We start from the raw sequence: 22027 nt of genomic DNA on the forward strand, positions 1-22027 counted from the left end.
CACTCAGGTGTACAACATAATGATTCAATATTTGTATACAGGGCTCCCCTGGTGGTGCAGTGGTTAAGAGTCCGCCTGCCGATGCAGGGGACACGGGTTTGTGCCCTGGTCCGGGAAGATCCCACATGCCACGGTGCAGCTGGGCCCGTGAGCCATGGCCGCTGAGCCTGTGCATCCGGAGCCTGTGCTCCGCAATGGGAGAGGCCACAACAGTGAGAGGCCCGCGTACCGCAAAAAAAAAAAAAAAAAAAAAAAAAAAAATTAAAAAAGTATTTGTATACAGTGAAAGTTATCACCACAATGTTTAGTTAACATTTGTCACCATAAAATGTTAAAGATTGTTTTTCTTATAATGAGAACAACATTTAAATTTGCAATAGAGTATTACTGACTATAGTAACCATAGTGTACATTACATCTCTATGACATACTTATTTTATAATGAGAAGTTTATAGCTCTAGATCCCCTTCACCCATTTTGCCCAACCCCACAAGTCTCTTCCCATCTGGCAACCACTGATCTGCTTGGTAGATCTATGAATTCAGTTTTATGTCTATTTTTTCAGTTGTTGTGTCTTTTAGATTCCACATATAAGTGAAATCATACAGTATTTGCTTTTACCTGTCTGGCTTATTTCACTGAGCATAATATCCTCAAGGTCCATTAGTGTCTCAAATGGCAAGATTATATTCTTTTTTAATGCTGAATAGTATTCTTCTGTGTGTGTGTGTATGTGTGTGTATATATATATATATATATATATATATATATATATATATATATGCCATATCTTTCATATTCATTTATCTACTGATTGACACAGTTTTTTTTTTCATATCTTGGCGATTGTAAATAATGCCACAATGAACATAAGGTGCATATATATTTTTGATTAGAGTTTTTGTTTTTTTCAGATAAATAACCAGAAATGCTGGATCATATGGTATTTCTATTTTTAATTTTTTGTTTTCCAAAAAAATTTGGATAAATTTTACTTATTTTTTCTGCCTAATTGTTCTAGCTAGGAACTCCAAAATATGTCAAATGAAAGTCCTATGAGTGAGCATTCTTTTCTTGTTCCTGATCTTAGAAGAAAAACTTTCAGCTTTTTACCATTGAGTATGTCATATATGGCCTAGGTTATACTGAGGTATGTTTAGTCTACACCCACTCTGTTGAGAGTTTTTATCATAAACAGATGTTGAATCTTGTCAGATGTTTTTTCTGCATCTATTAATACAAGCATGTGATTTTTGTCTTTTATTTTGTTAGTGTGCTGTATCATGTTGATGGATTTGAAGATGTTGACTATCCTTGCATTGCTGGAATAAATCCCCTTTGATCATGGTGTATGATCCTTTTAATGTATTGTTAAATTCAGCTTGTTAATATTTTGTTTCGGATTTTTGAAATCCGAATGAAAGAGATTTCTGTGCATTAGTTTTGTATCCTGCTACTTTGCCAAATTCATTGATTAGATCTAGTAGTTTTCTGGTAGCATCTTTAGGATTCTTTATGTATAGTATCATGTCATCTGCAAACAACGACAGCTTCACTTCTTCTTTTCTGATTTGGATTCCTTTCATTTCTTTTTCTTCTCTGATTGCTATGGCTAAAACCTCCAAAACTATGTTGAATAAGAGTGGTGAGAGTGGGCAACCTTGTCTTGTTCCTGATCTTAGAGGAAATGGTTTCATTTTATCACCATTGAGAATGATGTTGGCTGTGGGTTTGTCATATATGGCCTTTATTATGTTAGGTAAGTTCCCTCTATGCCTACTTTCTAGAGGGTTTTTAGCATAAATGGTGTTGAATTTGGTCAAAAGGTTTTTCTGCATCTATTGAGAAGATCATATGGTTTTTATCCTTCAATTTTTTAATATGATGTATCATGTTGATTGATTTGTGTATACTGAAGCATCCTTGCCTTCCTGGGATAAATCCAACTTGATCATGGTGTATGATCCTTTTAATGTGCTGTTGAATTCTGTTTGTTAGTATTTTGTTGAGGATTTTGCATCTATGTTCATCAGTGATATTGGCCTGTAGTTTTCTTTTTTGTGACCTCTTTGTCTGGTTTGGGTATCAGGGTGATGGTGGTCTCATAGAATGAGATTGGGAGTGTTCCTCCCTCTGCTGTAATTTGGAAGAGTTTGAGAAGGGTTGGTGTTAGCTCTTCTCTAAATGTTTGATAGAATTTGCCTCTGAAGCTATCTGTCCTGGGCTTTTGTTTGTTGGAAGATTTTAATCACAGTCTCAATTTCAGTGTTTTAGTGGTTGGTCTGTTTATATTTGCTATTTGTTCCTTATTCAGTCTTGGAAGGTTGTACTTTTCTAAGAATTTGTCCATTTCTTCCAGGTTGTCCATTTTATTGGCATATAGTTGCTTGTAGTAATCTCTCATGATCCTTTTTATTTCTTCAGTGTCCATTGTTACTTCTCCTTTTTCATTTCTACTTCTATTGATTTGCGTCTTCTCTGTTTTTTTCTTGATGAGTCTGGCTAATCGTTTATCAATTTTCTTTATCTTCTCAAAGAACCAGCTTGTAGTTTTATTGATCTTTGCTATTGTTTCCTTCATTTCTTTTTCATTTGTTTCTGATCTGCTCTTTATGATTTCTTTCCTTCTGCTAACTTTGGGGGGGGGGTTTTGTCCTTTTTTCTCTAATTGCTTTAGGTGTAAGGTTAAGTTGTTTATTTGAACTGTTTCTTGTTTCTTGAGGTAGGATTGTATTGCTATAAACTTCCCTCTTAGAACTGCTTTTGCTGCATTGCATAGGTTTTGTGTCGTCGTGTTTTCATTGTCATTCATTTCTAGGTAAGTTTTGATTTCCTCTTTGATTTCTTCAGTGATTTCTTGGTTATTAAGTAGCATATTGTTTAGCCTCTGTGTGTTTGTATTTTTTATAGATTTTTTTCCTGTAATTGATATCTAGTCTTATAGCGTTGTGGTTGGAAAAGATACTTGAGATGATTTCAATTTTCTTAAATTTACCAAGGCTTGATTTGTGACCCAAGGTATGATCTATCCTGGAGAATGCTGCATGAGCACTTGACAAGACAGTGTGTTCTATTGTTTTTGGATGGAATGTTCTATACATATCAATTAAGTCCATCTTGTTTCATGTATCATTTAAAGGTTGTGTTTCCTTATTTATTTTCATTTTGGATGATCTGTCCATTGCTGAAAGTGGGGTGTTAGAGTCCCCAACTATTCTTGTGTTACTGTCTATTTCCCTTTTTATGGCTCTTAGCATTTGCCTTATGTGTTGAGGTGCTCCTTTTGTGGGTGCATAAATATTTCCAATTGTCATATCTTCTTCTTGGATTAATCCCGTGATCATTATGTAGTGTCCTTCTTTGTCTCTTGCAATAGTCTTTCTTTTAAAGTCTATTTTGTCTGATAGGAGACTTGCTAGTCCAGCTTTCTTTTGATTTGCATTTGCATGGCATAACTTTTTTCCATCCCCTCACTTTCAGTCTGTATGTGTCCCTAAGTCTGAAGTGGGTCTCTTGCAGACAGCATATATATGGGTCTTGTTTTTGTATCCATTCAGCCAGTCTGTGTCTTTTGGTTGGAGCATTTAATCCATTTACATTTAAGGTAGTTATCAATATGTATGTTCCCATTACCATTTTCTTAATTGTTTTGGATTTGTTATTGTAGGTCTTTTCCTTCCCTTGTGTTTCCTGCTAGAGAGGTTCCTTTAGCTTTTGTTGTTAAGCTGGTTTGGTGGTTCTGAATTCTCACTTTTGCTTGTCTGTAAAGGTTTTAATTTCTCTGTCAAATCTGAATGAGATCCTTGATGGGTAGAATAATCTTGGTTGTAGTTTTTCCCTTTCACCACTTTAAATATGTCCTGTCACTCCCTTCTGGCTTGCAGAGTTTCTGGTGAAAGATAAGCTGTTAACCTTATGGGGATTCTGTTGTATGGTATTTGTTGTTTTTCCCTTGCTGCTTTTAATATATTTTCTTTGTATTTAATTTTTGATAGTTTAATTAATATGTGTCCTGGCATGCTTCTCCTTGGATTTATCCTGTATGGGACTCTCTGCACTTCCTGGACTTGGTTGCGTATTTCCTTTCCCATATTAAGGAAGTTTTCAACTATAATCTCTTCAGATATTTTCTCAGTCCCTTTCTTTTTCTCTTCGTCGTCTGGGACCCCTATAATTCGAATATTGTTGTGTTTAGTGTTGTCCCAGAGGTCTCTGAGACTGTCCTCAATTCTTTTCATTCTTTTTTCTTTAATCTGCTCTGTGGTAGTTATTTCCACTCTTTTATCTTCCAGGTCACTTATCTGTTCTTCTGCCTCAGTTATTCTGCTATTGATTCCTTCTAGAGAATTTTTAATTTCATTTGTTGTGTTGTTCATCATTGTTTGTTTGCTCTTTAGTTTTTTAGGTCCTTGTTAAACGTTTCTTGTGTTTACTCCATTCTGTTTCCCAGATTTTGAATCATCTTTACTACCATTACTCTGAATTCCTTTTCAGGTAGACTACTTATTTCCTCTTCATTTGTTTGGTCTGGTGGCTTTTTACCTTGTTCCTTCATCTGCTGTGTGTTTCTCTGTTTTTTTCATTTTGCTTAACTTACTGTGTTTGGGGTCTCCTTTTCGCAGGCTGCAGGTTCATAGTTCCCGTTGTTTTTGGTGTCTGCCGCAGGGGGTAAGGTTGGTTCAGTGGGTTGTGTAGGCTTCCTGTTGGAGGGGACTGGTGCCTGTGCTCTGGTGGATGAGGCTGGATCTTGTCTTTCTTGCAGGTCCACATTTGGTGGTGTTTTGGGGTGTCTGTGACCTTATTATGATTTTAGGCAGCCTTTCTGATAATGGGTGGTGTTGTGTTCCTGTCTTGCTAGTTGTTTGGCATGTCTAGCTAGGGTGTCCAGCACTGTAGCTTGCTGGTTGTTGAGTGGAGGTGGGTCTTAGCATTGAGATAGACATGTCTCGGAGAGCTTTTTCTGTTTGATGTTACATGGATCCGGGAGGTCTCTGGTTGACCAATGTCTGGAACTCAGCTCTCCCACATCAGAGGCACAGGCTTGACACTCGGCTGGAACACCAACACTTTGTCAGCCACACGGCTCAGAAAAAAAGGGAGAAGAAAAGAAAGAAAGAAAGAAAAAAATAAAATAAAGTTATTACAATAAAAAATTTTTTTAAATTATTAAAAATTAAAAAAAATTTTTAAAGTAATAAACAAAAAAAAAGTAAAGAATGAACAGAACAACCAAACCAAAAAACAAATCCACCAAAGATAATAAGCGTTAGAAACTATATTTAAAAAAAAAAAAAAAGGACAGACAGAACCCTAGGACAAATGGTAAAAGCAAAGCTATACAGACAAAATCACACCAAGAAACTTACACATACACAGTCAGAAAAAGAGAAAAAGGGGAAAAATTATATATCTATACTAAAAAAGGAAGAGAGCAACCTAATCAATAAAGAAACCTACCAGTGATAATAAGCTCTAAATACTAAACTAAGTGAAACATAAATCCAGAAACAAATTTGATGCAGAAAGCAAATGCCAAGTCTGTAGTTGCTCCCAAAGTCCACCTTCTCAATTTTGGGATGTTTCATTGTCTATTCAGGTATTCCACAGATGCCGTGTGCATCAAGTTGACTGTGGAGATTACCTGAGGGCGTCTGTTTTTCGACCAGACAGGATGGGGTTAATGAAGCAGCTGATTAGGAGGCTCTGGCTCACTCAGGCCCGGGGGAGGGAGGGGTACAGATGTGGGGTGAGCCTGTGGCAGCAGAGACCAGCATGACATTGCAACAGCCTGAGGCGTGCCGTGTGTTCTCCCTGGGAGGTTGTCCCTGCATCATGGGACCCTGGCAGTGGCGGGCTGCACAGGCTCCCAGGAGGGGAGGTGCGGACAGTGACCTATGCTTGCACACAGGCTTCTTGGTGGCTTCAGCAGCAGCCTTAGCGTTTCATGCTCGTCTCTGGGGTCTGCGCTGATAGCCACAGATTGTGCCAGTCTCTGGAGCTTGTTTAGGCGGTGCTCTGAATCCCCTCTCCTCGCGCACCCTAAAACAATGGTCTGTTGCCTCTTCGGCAGCTCCAGACATTTTCCCGGACTTCCTCCCAGCTAGCCGTGGCGCACTAGCCCCTTCAGGCTGTGTTCACACAGCCAACCCCAGTCCTCTCCCTGGGATCTGGCCTCCGAAGCCCAAGCCTCAGCTCCCAGCCCCCAGCCCCCGCCCATGCCGGCGGCTGAGCAGACAAGCCTCTCAGGCTGGTGACTTCTGGTCAGCACCGATCCTCTGTGCGGGAATCTCTCTACCTTGCCCTCTGCACCCCCATTGTTGTGCTGTCCTCCATGACTCTGAAGCTTCCTCCCTCCACCACCCCCACAGTCTCTGCCTTCCTAGGGGCTTCCTAGCGTCTGGAAACTTTTCCTCCTTCACAGCTCCTTCCCAGAAGTGCAGGTCCCGTCCCAATTCTTTTGTCTGTTTTTTCTTTTGCCCTACCCAGGTACATGGGGAGTTTTTTGCCTTTTGGGAAGTCTGAGGTCTTCTGCCAGCGTTCAGTAGGTGTTCTGTAGGAGTTGTTCCACATGTAGATGTATTTCTGATGTATTTGTGGGGAGGAAGGTGATTTCCATGTCTTACTCCTCTGTCATCTTGAAGGTTTCCCCATGACAGTATTATTGACTATATTCCCCACACTGTATATTTCATCCCCATAACTCATTTGGTAACTGGAAGTTTGTACCTCTTAATCTCCCTCATCTATTTCACTCAACCCCCTACCCCTTCCCCTTTGGCAACCACCTGTTTATTCTCTGTATCTATGAGTCTGTTCTGTTTTGTTATGTTTGTTCATTTGTTTTGTTTTTTAGATACCATATATAAGTGAAATCATAGGGTATTTATCTTTCTCTTATTTCACTCAGTATTATACCTTCTAGGTTCATCCATGTTGTCACAAATGTGAGATTTCATTCTTTTTTATGCCTAGTAATATTTTATGGCTGAGTAATATTCCATTGTATATATACGTCACATCTTCCTTATCCATTCATCTATTGATAGACACTTATGTTGCTTCCATATCTTGGCTGTTGTAAATAATGCTGCTATGAACATTGGGGTGCATATATGTTTTCAAATTAGTGCTTTTGTTTTCTTTGGAGAAATACCGAGAAGTGGAATTGCTGGATCATATGGTAGTTCTATTTTTAGTTTTTTGAGGAACTGCCATACTGTTTCCCATAGGGTCTGCAGCAACTTACATTCCCCCCAACAGTGTACCAGGGTTGCCTTTTCTCCACATTCTCGCCAATAGTTGTTATTTGTTGTCTTTTTGATGATGGCCATTCTGACAGGTGTAAGGTGACATCTCATTGTGGTTTTGATTTGCATTTCCCCAATGATTAGTGATGTTGAGCATCTTTTAATGTGCCTGTTGGCCATCTGTATGACTCCTTTGGAAAAATGTCTGTTCAGGTCCTCTGCCCGTTTTTTTAACTGGGTTGTTTTTTGATGTTGTCTCTCCTATATTTCATCCAAGGCACAGATGAACGACAAGTGTGTTTGAAGGCAGTTGTCTGGAAAAGAACTCTTTTGTAATTGTACCCTATCAAGTCCAGTTCTTTTGTTTAGCCAGCTACAAATGTGTTCACTGCTACATCCACATAAATGAATTGGGTACCTGTGATGTGCAAGATTCTGGCCTCTAAAGAGTTTGGGAATAAATAATATAATAAACAAAAGGCTTTGTAAAATTGGGCTGTTCTGGGAGCTACAGAAAGTAAGGACATGGGGGTTCAGGGGAGGGAGAAAGAACTTTAAGCAAGGACATTAGGAGAAAGAAGAGGGAGAATTTGAGTTGGGACTTTAAAAAATAAGCATAAGATTATGTTAAACATAAGATTTTGATAGAGAGTGTGAAAGACATTGTAGTTGGGGAGGTAACTTGAACAAAGTAACGCAAGTTACAAAGTGCAAGAGGTACAGCTGGGAGGTGGAAATAGAAAAGTAGAAAAAAGTAGAATTTTTTTCCTCTTTCTCTCTCTCCTTCTCCCTCTCCTTCCCCTTTTGTTTTCTTCTTTCCTTCCTTCCCTCCCTCTTTTTTTTTTTTTTTTTGCCTGAAGCAAAAGATTCGTTTATCTGCGTTTAAGTGGTTAATGGTTTGCTTTAAGTAGTCTGTAATCCAGAGCCTGATGCTTACTCCTTACTAGTTAGATTCCTTGTTATTCTCAAACAGGAGAATGAAGAGGCAGTGGTGGAGATTTCAATTTGAGGAAGTCAAAAGGTGTCTGTGTTCTCGTGTGTGGAAGCAAGGAAGAAGTGTGTGTGTCTTGCATTTCTAAAGTGGCAATTTTCATATTTTGACCCCATGCCTCTGATCCTAGTACGTTCCCTTACCATTTTATGTTGTATATTTTATAAAAATAAAAAAGAAACCCCCAAGTTCTTTTAAGTACTCATTGCTACATTACAGAACACTTGTGCTGTAACCGTGCAAGGTTTGTCAGAGTGTACATGATGGGTTCACTGCGCTTTTGCAGTTTTCCTCCAACATGACTTAACTGGAAATTCCAGAGGCATTTACACTGCTTATGTGAAGCCCTGTGATTTGTATTAACGAACTCTAGACCTGAAATGTTCCTGTTTGTCATAATGATCTTGCCCCTTTCCTAACCATATTCCTCATGAGTTAATTCTTGTCTTAGTTTGTCTCCAGTAAAACATCTGACATCCAGAGCTATGTCTTGGTGTCAGCTCAGAGAGCCACCTGTCATCTATGAGACAGTCCCAGGTAAATTTGTGTTGTTCGGGGAATTTGATATTGATGGTGTTTGTATGGTGGAAACGATCTCTACACTTCAACAGTGGGATTTTGCAATCAACAGGGTAAAATCTAAGTTCCAAACAAGGTGTATTTGTCTTGCCACAGACTCAGCAGGGATCTCTTAGGCTTATTCTGCGTCTCCTTTTTTTCCAGAGCATTTTGTCAAGGCCCTGCCAGAATACCACGTGGTGGCTCCTGTCCGAGTCGACGCGAGCGGAAATTTTCTATCTTATGGCTTGCACCATCCTGTCACCAGCAGCAGGAAGAAGAGAGATTTGGATGGCCCAGAGGACCGGGTGTACTATAGAATTTCTCATGAGGAGAAGGACCTGTTTTTTAACTTGACGGTCAATCAGGGATTACTTTCCAAAAGCTACATCGTGGAGAGGAGATATGGGAACCTCTCCCATGTGAAGATGGAGGCTTCCTCGGGTCCCCCCTGCCATCTCAGGGGCACAGTTCTGCAGCAAGGCACCAGGGTTGGGACTGCAGCCCTCAGTGCCTGCCATGGACTGGTGAGTCCCCTTACTTCTCTGCCCTCAGTCCCTGACTGTCGTGGTCTGCACACCCACTGCCAGTGGGTTCGTAGATGCACTTAACGCATAGGAATTGAGCACTTGTGGTGTGCATGGTCCGGGCTTCCAAACAGGCTGGGGAGAAAATGCATAAAATTAAAATCAGTCTGGGTGGTACGGGGAATATGGACATTGAGGGTCCAGGAAGAACTTCAACCAGGAATATCAGGGCAAGGAGAGGAGGGGATCGGAGTTGGGTCTTCAACCTCCGAGGCAGCTCTGAGCGTGCTGGTGACTGACTGGGTGGCCAGCCCCTTCTGAGTGCGAGGCTTACAGATGGGATGGTGATGGCAGCAGCTGCTACGATCTAATTGTTGACTGCGGGTAGTTTATAATCAGATTTCATGTGGGCCCTTGGGCTGTCAGTTGATTCCTTTGTGCCTCTGTTTTCTCCTCCGTAAAATGGAGATAATGATAGCACCCAACTCACGGAGCAGGGGTTGGCAAACTACAGCCCACAGGCCAAATTTGGACCACCTCTTGTTTCTATAAATAAAACTTTATTGAAACACAGATATGCCCATGTGTTTATATTGTCTACGGCTGCTTTTGAGCTGCAACAGCAGAGCTGAGTGGTCAGGATAGAGACCGTATGGGGCCACGAGGTCCCAGATATTTGCCATCTGGTCTTTGCAGAAAAAGTTTGCTGACCCCTGTAATAGAGTACTGTGAGAATTAAATGAATTCATATATATATAAATCTTAGAATAGTACTTAGTAAATAATAGATAATGAAGATTGGCTGCTATTATTATTATTTATATTTCTAACCTGCCAGACACTGGAACGTGTGGCTTATTATGTGATTTACGCACACTGTCCTCTCTACAATGTCCCCCCACCCCGCACCAGTTTAGCTATGTTTTAACAGATGATGCAGTTTGGAGATGTTGAATATCTTTACTGTGCTGTTGTTAATTTGAGCCCGAGTCTTTCAACTGTTCTGTGCTGCCTCTCAAAATGTGACCAAGCTTGTTTTTCAAAATTTAAACCTTAAAAAAAAAAGTGGGCCCTTTGCTCCCCCTTACTTCTAGCAGCGACGGCAGTGACAGCCCCACTGGCAGCTGCTTGGCGAACAATGCCTAGGACTTATGTTGAGGTTTCGTCATGCTGGAGTAGGGGGCAGGCACCAGCACTAACCAGGGGTACTTAGGGACTGACTGCGGGCGGAAGGCCTCCGGAGTCCTGGGGACAGTTGTGGCAGAGACTTGAGCATCGGCCTTGGCACCTGTACCTGGGCTTTTTTTTTTTTTATATATAAATTTATTTATTTATTTGTTTGTTTGTTTATTTCTGGCTGCGTTGGGTCTTTGTTGCTGCACACGGGCTTTCTCTAGTTGTGACGAGCAGGGGCTCCTCTTCGTTGCGGTGCGTGGGCTTCTCATTGCGGTGGCTTCTCTTGTTGTGGAGCACGGGTTCTAGGCATGTGGGCTTCAGTAGTTGTGGCACGTGGGCTCAGTAGTTGTGGCTCGTGGGCTCTAGAGCACAGGCTCAGTAGTTGTGGCGCATTGGCTTAGTTGCTCCGCGGCATGTGGGATCTTCCTGGACCAGGGTTCAAACCCGTGTCCCCTGCGTTGGCAGGTGGATTCTTAACCACTGTGCCACCAGGGAAGTCTGACCGGGGTTGTTTTGCTGGGCAAACCCGTTAGTGGCGTTCACATTCCTACAGGAAGCGCTCATCTCAAATCCTCCCATCCTTACTGCTAGTTTGATAAGAACCCGGCTCTTCATAATTTAAGAGTCTGTTTATCCTGTACCTGTCTAGTTTGTCTTTGCTTGAAAACTGTGGGAAAATTAATGTAAAACATTGTACATCAGTTTATAGGTACCAAGAAAGTTCAATGTTCTGAAGGACCTCTGGGGATGAATCGTTTTGTACGATAAGTGGAAAGTCTTGCTTTGCCATTTTTTGGTAAATCTAGATTTTCATATGTAGCTATTTATCATTTCATAAATGACACAAAATAAAAAAAGATGCCCTATTCTTTTCTTCTTCTCCCAGGGTCTCATACAGTGCTTGGTTGAACCAGGGGATATCTCCTGGCTCCATGGTCCTAATCCTCTGGGTTTCCTCCGGGTTCATATCACATGTTCCCTTTGCAATTTCTGCTTTCATTTCTGTGAGACAACCCTGGAAGCATCAGTGTCACCTGATCCTCTACGACTAGGGTAACAGAAGAAAGAGCCCTTGTTCTAGAAGGACAGGCACATAGGAGTGAAGTGGTCCACAAAACAAACATGCAAAAGCCACACTGCTCCAGGGAACACTGATGGGGGAGCCCACATATAGTCACTACCATTAACCATTCATAAACCGTTATCGTGCTCATAAAATCCTAGAAAGTTTAAATGCCATTGCCTTTCTGTGGCCTAGAGCAGTTTGGTCTGTGACTTCACAGAATCAACATCACCTGGGATTTCATTAAAAAGGCAAATTCATGGGCTCCACTTCAGAACCAGTGCATCAGAATCTCTGGGGGTGGGCAGAAACCTATGTGAGTGTGTTTTAACAGCTTTACTGAGATGTAGTTCACATACATACAATTTACCCACCTAAAGTATACAGTCCAATGGCTTTAAATATATTCACAGGGTTGTGCAGCCCTCACCACAATAGATTTTAGAACATTCTCATTAGCCCCCAAAGAAACCCCTTAGCAGTCACTCTCCAATCTTCCCATCGCCCCTCCTCCGTGGGAGCCTCAAATCTACTTTTGGTGTCTGTTAACTGCTTTCTTTGAAACCTTTGATTTAATGACCTCTTCAGGAGATTCTGATGCTCCCTAAAGGCCTGGACTAGGGCAGTCATTCTTAACCCAGGCTGAACATTAGATCAACTAAGGCTTTTTTTATTTTTTAATTGAAATATAGTTGATTCACAATACTGTGTTAATTTCAGGTATACAGCAAAGTGATTCAATTATATATATATATGTGTATATATATATATATATATATATATATATTTCAGATTATTTTTCATTATAGGTTATTACAAGTTACTGAATAGTTATTCCCTGTGCTGTATAGTAGTACCTAAGGAGCTTTAAAAAAGTACCCATGCCACAACCCCATCTTCCAGATGCTCTGATTTGACTGGTCAGTGGGGGTGGAGCCCAGGCATCAGTATTTTTAAAAGCTCTCTAGGAGATTCCGATGTGCATTAGGTGTTGCCAATCACTGGATTAGTGTGAGTGGGTATTAATGAGCAGTATAAGCCAGTATTGCTCTAAGTAGCCGCTCACCCCAGGTGATTCTAGCGTGCAGCCAGGGTTGAGGACCATTGCCCTCAATTTCTCCCTACTTCCATCTTGTTTTCTCTAAGGGAAATTGCATACTGTTTAGCATTATTCCAGGCTTGGGAATAGAATACCGGGAGCTTTGCAGTTTCTAATGGCCCCAGAGAGCTGCAGGATCCACCATGTGGCCATTTTCAGATTCAGATTTCAGATTCATGCTAAGCACAGGAGCACAAAGAAACGAATGTGAACTAATAGACTTATGTGGTGGCCAAGATGATGGAAAGTTTTAGATCTAAATCACTGAATGATGTTTTTCCAGGAGAACCAGTCCACTGGGATTATTTTGGATCTTTTCACACATAATTGCACAATTAATGGATGATTATAAAAAAGACACCGAAAGCCCAATGAGTTCGTTTTGTGAGCACACAAGTTGGCTGGCTTCAAGCTCATTTGCTCACGTGCCATCATTTCACAGTGCTCATCTACAGTGGTTCTAGTCAAAAGGTAGTGGTTGGACTTGCGTCTGATTTCTCCTGGCCAGTTGTCTGGGGCCTGATCTCCAGGATATTTATTTTCCTTTTCACCCAGGGACGACCCCACACTCAGACTCACAGGATGGCAGGCTTAGGATATGCTGCCTCTAAGCCTCCCAGCACTCCTAGGGACAGAGGTGGCATTGGGGAAGGCTTTCTGAGGCAGGAAACCCTCTTGTGTGGAGCAGGACATTTGCTTCTTGTTCGTATGGCTCAGGGCTGGCATATTCTTTGCTTCAGATGGGCTCATCCTAATGTTGGAGGCTGTGTTCTCTCGGAGTTTTCTATAATTTGAGGTTCATCTAGTCTCCCTTGGAGAAGACTCAGATGGTTACAAACTGAAGACCCAAGAAAGGTCACCCATGACAAGATGTGGGATGACCTCCTTCCTCCAGTTAATATCCTCTCACACGGCTCTGGTACCCATCCTCTTGGAAGCTGCTTTCAGACCGGGTCAGTCCCTGTCTGAAAGTTGGCTCAGCAACTTTCTCTCTGTCATCTTCACCATTTTCACCATCTTTTCCCCTCAACATTTGTATAAACTTTGAAGTTATGGAATTGTTTCTTTTGAACAGTTTAGTTGATTTGTTTTATTCTATGATCTTTGATAGAGAAACTGTATTCTTTAATCAATTAGATTCGGAATTCATCCGCAGTGGGAGTTGTTACCTGTGAGAACCCTGGGGTGGTACTGGATTTGCTGTTATCAAGGGCCCTACACGATGTGTTGCAGGCTAGTCTGCTGTTCGTATTTCAGTTTAGATTTCTGGACTGGGAGGATAGTGCAAGGTGTTAGACTCCACACTTACGTGTGATACAGGATTGGGGCTCTGCCTCTTCATGGAGTACCCCACTTCCACCAAGGGGCTTGGGCTAGGCATGCACTATCTAGACTGCATACTTGAGTCAGTAAAAAATTATTTTTAATTTTTACTCACAGTCAGGCACAGTATTTCTCAGCTCAGTCTTTATTAAAGTGAATACAGTTCTTGGCTCCATCCTAAACCCTAGCCTCAATTCCAGGCCCTGCTGAGGAGTTGAAGGCTGACCCCTAATCTGAATAGCAGGGTTATTCAACTTCAACTCCTACTCAACTCTCTTTCGCTTTCCCTTTGGGCCTATTGAGATTTCCTGTCTTGTTTCAAGCTCAACTACGGATTAAAATTTTGAAAAGGTGTTATTTTTAGTTTTTTTAGAGTTAAACTTTTTATCTTGAGATAGTTGTAGTTTCATATGCCGTTGTAAGAACCTATACAGAGAGGTCCCCTTCCCCCCCAGTGGTAACATCTTGCAAAATTACTGTATAATATCATAGACAGGATCTGACATGGATACAGTCAAGATGCCCAACATTACCATCAAAACAATCACTCATGTTGTCCTTTTAGGCACACTCATTTCCTTCCTGCCTCCATTCTCTTGTGAGTTAATTTTTGTTTAAAGTGTGAGACTTAGGGAAAGGCTCATTCCCTTTCTTCCTCCCTTCCTCCCTCCCTCCCTCCCTCCCTTCCATCCTTCCTCCTTTTTCTTCTCTTTTTTTGCCTATGGATGTCTGATTGCTCTAGCACCATATTTTAAAAGGCTACCTTCCCTCTATTGAATTGCTTCTGCACTTGTCAAAAATCAGTTGGACATATTTCTGTGAGTCTATTTCTGAGTTTTATGTTCTAGTCTACCAATAGAATTTTCATTCCTATGTCTTCATTACTATTGCTTTAAAATCAGTATTGAAATCAAGTAGACTGATTGCTCCCATTTTATTCTTCTTTTTCAGAATTGTTTTAGTAATTCTAACTTCTTTTCCTTTCCATATAAATTTTAGAATAATCTGACAATAAAAAATTGCTGAGATTTTTTTTGACAGGAATTATATTAAACCTATATATTAATTTGGGGAAATTGACATTTACTACATTAGTCTTCTAATCCATGAACATGGTAGGTCTCTTCCAATTCTGCCCATGAGACCTATCTAGGTTGACTGGTGGAACTGAAAGGTCCACGATGCTTGGTCTTCCCTCTTTCCCAAGGTGAGAGTTATACAGCCTTCTGGGGAGGAATTCTAAATTCCACTCTGATGGCATTTCTCATAGGAAATCTTCCAGCCCATCACCCTTATAATATCACTCATTGGGTGGGCTGTCCTTGTGGGGCATCAGACCTACCCCACCCATAGGGTAGTTAGTGTGGGTAGAGAATGAGTCTCTTAAATAGACTCCAACAGTTGCCTTTTTTCCCCCTCTGGGTCAGATAATTTATTTGGGAAAAAAAAATAGTGAACCATTTTTGCAAATTTGTTCCCCTGGTTTGTTTGGTCATATTAATTCTTGCAATATTCTGTTTTGGAAAGTTTCCTGATTCTAAATTAGTCTGGTAGAATGATAGCAATTTCTTCTGTGCTGAGCCTCACTGTCTCCCCATCATGGAAAGACGGGGGCTGGTGGGATGACCACATTTTATTCATAGGTGAGATTTGGCTCGTCGATTTAGGGCATGCTTGGAGAAGAGTGTCCTGGTGTAACATAAGTTTCTATGCCCCAGTAGTATGATCTATGATTTCTTTTCAGTCTGAAGGACTTCAGTGCCCTTTTAATTTGACTGCCTTTTTACAAGCTTTTAAATGTGCAACCTATCTGGAAAGTTGTGGCAAGAACCTGCTTTTTAGTGACTGTTTTCATTCCAACATGCCCTTTGCAATCTATCTGTCTATCTATCTATCATCATTATATCTATCAATCTAATCATCTAATTATTTGTCTATCTATCATCCTCTATCTCTATCTCTGTATATGTATGTGACTAACTACTACATTTGTATATCTAACTCTGACATTTCTTGGAACTTCAGCTGTCTATCTGCCATTTCCACATGCCTAACAGGAATCTCAAATTTAAGATGTTCAAAGCAACACCCTCAATTCCCTGCTCCCACACTCTTCCCCATTGCTGTACATGGTAACTACATTTTCCCTGTTGCCCAGGTCAAAAACCCATGGAATTATTCTATCATTGACTCATCTCTTTTTCTCACACTCTCTATCTATTCTTATCAGCAAGTCCTATCAGCTCTTCCTTCAAAATATCAATATATTCAGAATTTACCACTCTTGTCACTTCCACAGCTAACCCCCTAGTCCAGAAATTCTCAGCAGGACTGGTTGTGCCCGCCAAGTGACATTTGGCAATGTCTGGAGACATTTTGGGTTGTCACCACTGGGGGAGGGGAGGATTGCGTCTGGCATCTAGTGAGGCCAAGGATGCTACTAAACTTCCTATAATGCACAGAACAGCCCCACAACAAAGGATTATATGGTCCAAAATGTCAATTGTTCCGAGGCTGAGAAACCGTGCCCTAGTCCTAGTCACCATTCTCTCTCCTCTGGACCATTGCACGACCTCCCAAGTGGCTCCTCTGCTTCTTCCCTTAACTCCCTACAAGCTATTACTCGCAGAGTGACAAGACTGGACTTCTAAACACATTTATAGAGCAGTGCATTCTTCTGCTTAAAATCTTCTACTGGTTTTAAGTCCACGATGCTTGGTCCTCCCTCCCTCAAGAAAATCCAAATAACTTGCCCTGGCTTCCAAAGCTCCCTCTGATCTGGGGGGCCCACCTCCCTGCACCCCTCTCCCACCATGTTGCCCTCCTGCAGAGTCCTCTAGCCACACTGACCTTCTCTCTATTTTTCAAAGTATCAGGCACACTCTGGCTTCATTGTCTTTGCATGGACGGTTTCTTCTGCCTACAACACTCTTCCCTCGGATTTCTACATAGCTGCTCCTTCTTCTTCTTCTGTCTTTCAGATCCCAGCTTGTGGTATTCCCTGACTACACAAAGTCTACACTCCTCCGGTATTCTATCGCCTATATTGCCTATTTTATTTTTTTAAAAACCTACAATACCTGATATTTTCTTCTCTTTTTTGCTTAACTTTTCTTCCTCTCACCCTGTCTTGTTTGCACATGTTAAGCTATGTTTCATAATAAACACTCAGTAAATAGTGGTTGAATGGATGTGCTTATTTCAGTATTTAGCCTTTATACTGCTCCAAGTTTCTGTAGACCCTCCCAGTCTGTGGCTTCACAATGAGATTATAATTCCTCAACTACCCAAGCAATGGCTTGAATGCCATCTGTTGAACTCCAGAATGCAGTCTGCTTAAATGTTCCCTGAGCCACTTCTGATGGGTTCCCAGGGTGCTGGCTCCCCATCATGGCTGGGTGATGTTACCTCTGCTACAAGATCCTCCTGGGTCTATCACTCTACAAGCATGGTGACTGCCACCATCATGTTGACTTTGGCAAGGGGACACCACAATCAACTTTGCTATTCTCTTCTGCATCTCATTCAGGCCTTTTCTTTGTTCTGTAAAACACATCAGAGTCCAAACTATAATTTTCAGCAAGATTTCTTTGAAGGTTTGCATGTAAAAGGAAGAGAAGTACAACACAAATAATAACCTAAAACTGCCAGTCACCTTGGCTGTGCTTAGAGCCTAGGCTGAACTTCAAGAGCATCTCTAACCAAGCACTTGGGCTTTCATTGTGTAGCAAGCATCACCCTACAGCAATCTCCAGGGTAAGGGATGCACCTAAACGTAGTTCTCTCCAGAGGCCTGGGTCCAATCATGAGGCTGCTGGGAAAGGAGGAAATTTCCCTAGCCTGAGGCCCATCTTTGTTTCTAGTTCTCCTTTCCAGGAGTTCCTTTCAAGGAATATCTACTTTCTTCAGAGGGATGCCCAACCTAAAGGTGCTGGGTCCCACCGGGCAGTTTTTGCGTTACAAACCCTACAAAGGTACCCCATCCAGGGGACCAGTTGGGGCTGAAATCCATCTCAGGCTCTGCCAGCCGAACCATGTCCTGGCTCCAGGAGGAAAAGGGGTATTTTTATAATCCTTGTGCTCGAAGAGGAGCATCTTTTTGTAATTTGTCTACTTAGATGCGGTGCCTTTTAAAATTCATCTGTCTGGAGGGGGCATCTGTTAAAATTTCATCTGCCTCCCCTGCAATTGCCCCCTCTTGCAATTTGCACAAATGTGTGCTACTGCAGTAGCCCTGGAGCCCCCTTCCCATAGGACTTGGCTCTGTGGCCCCCAAGTGACAATCACAGGGGGACACAGCAATCCACGGCCAGTGTGTTCCCCAAAGCCTGAGGTATTCAGTTTCAAATAACAGTGTGGAGAGATGGGGTGTGTGTGCATTAGTAACAGATCCTTTTCCACTGAGCTGCAGCAAGTCCTGACCGAGTGCCTTTCCCAATCTCCCTTTTGCTTCAAGGTGAAGAACAAGTCTGTTCTATTTCCTGAAACTCGGGGGTCTTTGCTACTGATCTCTAGTGAACAACTGCTTGAGCTGGAACACAAGGGAGGGGGGTCTTCTCAAGAAGAGACAATTATTGATACATTAAAGGCTCAGTTTCTATAAGTATGTGTAGAGAAAAAACACTGCTCCCATACAGATGCCCGAAACTGCAGTGAAACATTTCTGCTGAAATATATACCCAAGAGTCATGTTTGAAGGCATCCTTTTCTTTCTTTGCTTAGCCATCTTCACCCTGAAGGGAATAGAATTTTAATCTTTGTCACCAGAACAAATGGAAGGGATACTCTGAAAAGAAATTCAATCTTCGGATGCAGGACAGTATGGAACTCTGGAATCGTTTTCCAGCTTCTAACCAGCAAGGTATCAGTTTTTGCTAGGATGGGCTGTTACAATAATTTTAACAGTTTAAATTTTGTTAGGTTCTGATGTCCAAAAATTAAGTGTTCTCTGCGTTTTGCTATGTGGATGCTACAAATGAGATTAGTGACATTTAAAAGTCTCTGCTTTATGGTGGTGCCTCTAATGAGAGGGATATACTTTATACCATGTCACTCCCTCGAGTGCTGTTGAGTTCTTGGCCCAGATGGAAAGCCCTGCTGCTTCCTAACATACAATCCAAAAATGCAGCCGTTTCTGCCCTCTTGTTCTTGAACTCAGCTGAAGCTTGGGGTGATGTAGCTGAGGAATGAAACCCGCTGGCAGAGCTGTGTGGGAAAACTTTCTCAGCGCGGCTTCTCGCCTTGCTTCCCGATGCGGAACTTGGTGGCTTATTTGCAGAAAGCGCTCATTTGAGTTGCGAGGTGCCTGCGTGTCAGAGTTTGTTGTTCCTCGCCAGGGGGAGGGAAAGAAATGCTCTGTGTATCTCCTGACTCTGCTCCCAGGCCGAGGAATTCTCCGTGACCCCTGACCTTTGGGGGTTGCCTGGTAAGACCCATGCTTACTCAGACATTAGACTTTGGAACGGGGCCTCTAGCAGGCGGGAGATTCCTCTCCTCACTATTAATGCTTTGTGTTACAGGTTCATAAATATGAGCATTTCCAGCCCACCCCCCCGCTTCTCTCCCTTTTTGTCTTTCTGCTTATTTTTCAATTCATCAGGTTCATTTTGTGAGTTCCCAGCTTGACAGATTGAAAGTGAGAGAGAGACCTGAAGAATCAGTAGTTCAAGAAGCACTGATTGTGAATCAGGGACCATCCCTATGGTCCAGGAGAGGAATGACCCTCAGCTGTGATGGGAGATGGGCGGCTGGATGTCCTGTTTATTACCAGGCTAATTACTTGGCTTCCGTGTCCACACAAGTGCAGCATAGACACGTTACTCTTCTCTTCTCTGGAGACTCTGCTTTGAATCTCATTTCTGTTTTCATTACAGAGACTGAAGATTAGGTGTCCAGAGTTTCTCACTAGATGTTCATATATTAATATTTCTCTTCTTTTTTGATCCAGCATGAATCATAGGTCAAGGGAGCTTAAATATTAGCTTTCAGAAAGATCTGGTTCTTTTCAAAAATGTCTCCATTGACTGACAGATGTTAATAAGAACGTTGAAAAATGAGAAAACAGGAGGCCTGGGTTTTAGGTTTTGTAATTGAAAATAACGTTTTAACTTGACTTTTGGAGATGATCTTTCAGGGTGATAGGACTGATTTAATTTTAACCACCATATAACCCATGTCGGAGAGACACAGCCAAGTCGGGGGAGATGGCATACTTTTCACATGGAGCAGTCCCACTGGATTTGGGAGTCACAGGAACTGAGTTCAAGCCCAAGCTCGATACTTACTAACGATGTAAACTTAGATGGGATCCTTTGCCCCTTTGGGTCTCTTATTTGAGTGGACTGGGTCCTTGCAGCTAAATGTGTGGCCCATGGACCAGCAGAATGAGCACCACCTGGGAGCCTGTTAGAAATGCAGGTTCTCAGATCCCACCCCTCTCATCTGCTGAATCAGAGCCTAAATGTTAACAAGATCCCCATGGGATTTGTATGTGCATTAAAATTTGACAGGCGCTGGCCCATCAAACCCAGCTTCCCTAATTCTATTTGAGTTCAGTCTTTTACATATTGCATCCTTTTGGCAAATTGTTTGCCCAAATGCCCAATGATGCATAGAAGCAGTGGGCGGGAGATGCTGCTTATTCTAATCGATGTCGATGAGTGAAAGGATGGAAGAGGAATCTTAGATAATGTGACCCAGAAAAAGACTGAGAAGGTACATGTGACCTTGGGAGCCAACTAAGACGGGTTATAGTGGTCAGGTGTACCCATTGTCATCCTTTGCTGCTCTTCTGTCCTCTGCCGTGTTTTGTTATGTTAGAGCCCGTGTCTTTGACATGGCAGCTCTTACCAGGACAACTTCTGGTGGTTCTCAGGCTCTTTCATTCTCATCTCTCTGGTGCCTGTGCTAAGTAGCAGTCTCTTGTTTCTGTGTCTTCATCTAAACTGTTGAGAAGAGACAAGCTTTCTGGGCCCTGGAAGGCTGGGAGAGACAATAACAACTGATACTGTTTAGACTTTCGTCCCCTTCCCGAAGGGATGGAGCCTTGTTGATGGTAAGTTTGGGTTAAGAATGAAGAGACCTTGATGTTTATAAATATTCCCTTAAGAGATTATAAGTGTGGCATTTTCCAGAATGTTTGTGCAAGTCTAGGTATAAAAGGCAAAGCAAGAATGGGGCTCCCTTCTCAGCTGTGGGAGGACACTATCCATGCAGAGAGGGCCACTTACAGCAGTGTACCCCCTAGACCACAGGGACAGGAGACATGGCCTCTGCTCCTGGGCCTGGCCACCTTACTTCCATTAAGTTCTATATCCTTGACTAAATACATTGGGGCCTTAGAGAAAGTGTGCATGTGTTTCTCTTTCCACTTGTCTGTAACCATTTGTTAACACCACAGTTGTCCTGTTTGCATTCTTCATAGATTATACCTGGTTATTTGCTTTTAAGCCTTTAAAAATAGTCAAAAACTGAAAATCTTCCTCTAAGCAAACCCATTAGAAAATGAACTTCTGAGATTCCCCAATGGTGTATGTTGCTGGATTTGTTGATTTCCCTGCTTGAGATAATCCAGGAGTTCACTTAAAAAGGTGCTTCCTTCCAGACCCAGCGTCTTTGACTTCCAGACCGCACATTCTCACTGCAATTCCTTCATGGTTCTGCAGTGAAGTTGGCTGGGATGACAGTAAGCTATTCTGAGAAACAGATTTATCAGTTACAAAAGTTCATACTAAACGGTCCCATTTCATGTCATTGACTCTCCCCTTCACCAATCCACCCTCCCCTGACCACCCGCCACCCTGTTTACAGACAGATTTTTCTCTGGAAATTTTTTCCTCACTTGATTTCTGCTTTGGCCCCAAAGAATGAGTCACACAATTAAAAGATGCACAGCTTCCAGTCTCTGACTGGGTCATCAGATAGCGCTACTTTCCTTCCAAGCAGGCTTCCTTTCTTCTAGCAAATTAAAAAAAAAAATTTTTTTTTAAGTTTACCACTGAACTTCTCTCTTTCCGATCCTCCAACATTCTCGGCTTGTCTCT

At 41.9% G+C, this 22027-nt stretch overlaps 1 protein-coding gene across 1 annotated transcript in view; it reads left to right on the top strand.

The window, feature by feature from the left end:
* Positions 1-22027, top strand: part of ADAMTS12 (ADAM metallopeptidase with thrombospondin type 1 motif 12) — a 378709-nt gene that overhangs the window by 10050 nt on the left and 346632 nt on the right. The window contains exon 2 of the mRNA XM_060009627.1: positions 8963-9324. Within this exon, the coding sequence (XP_059865610.1) occupies positions 8963-9324 (362 nt within the window). The remainder of the gene's footprint in view (positions 1-8962; positions 9325-22027) is intronic.

The sequence above is a fragment of the Delphinus delphis genome, chromosome 3, assembly GCF_949987515.2.
Source record: "Delphinus delphis chromosome 3, mDelDel1.2, whole genome shotgun sequence".
Lineage (NCBI taxonomy): Eukaryota > Metazoa > Chordata > Mammalia > Artiodactyla > Delphinidae > Delphinus > Delphinus delphis.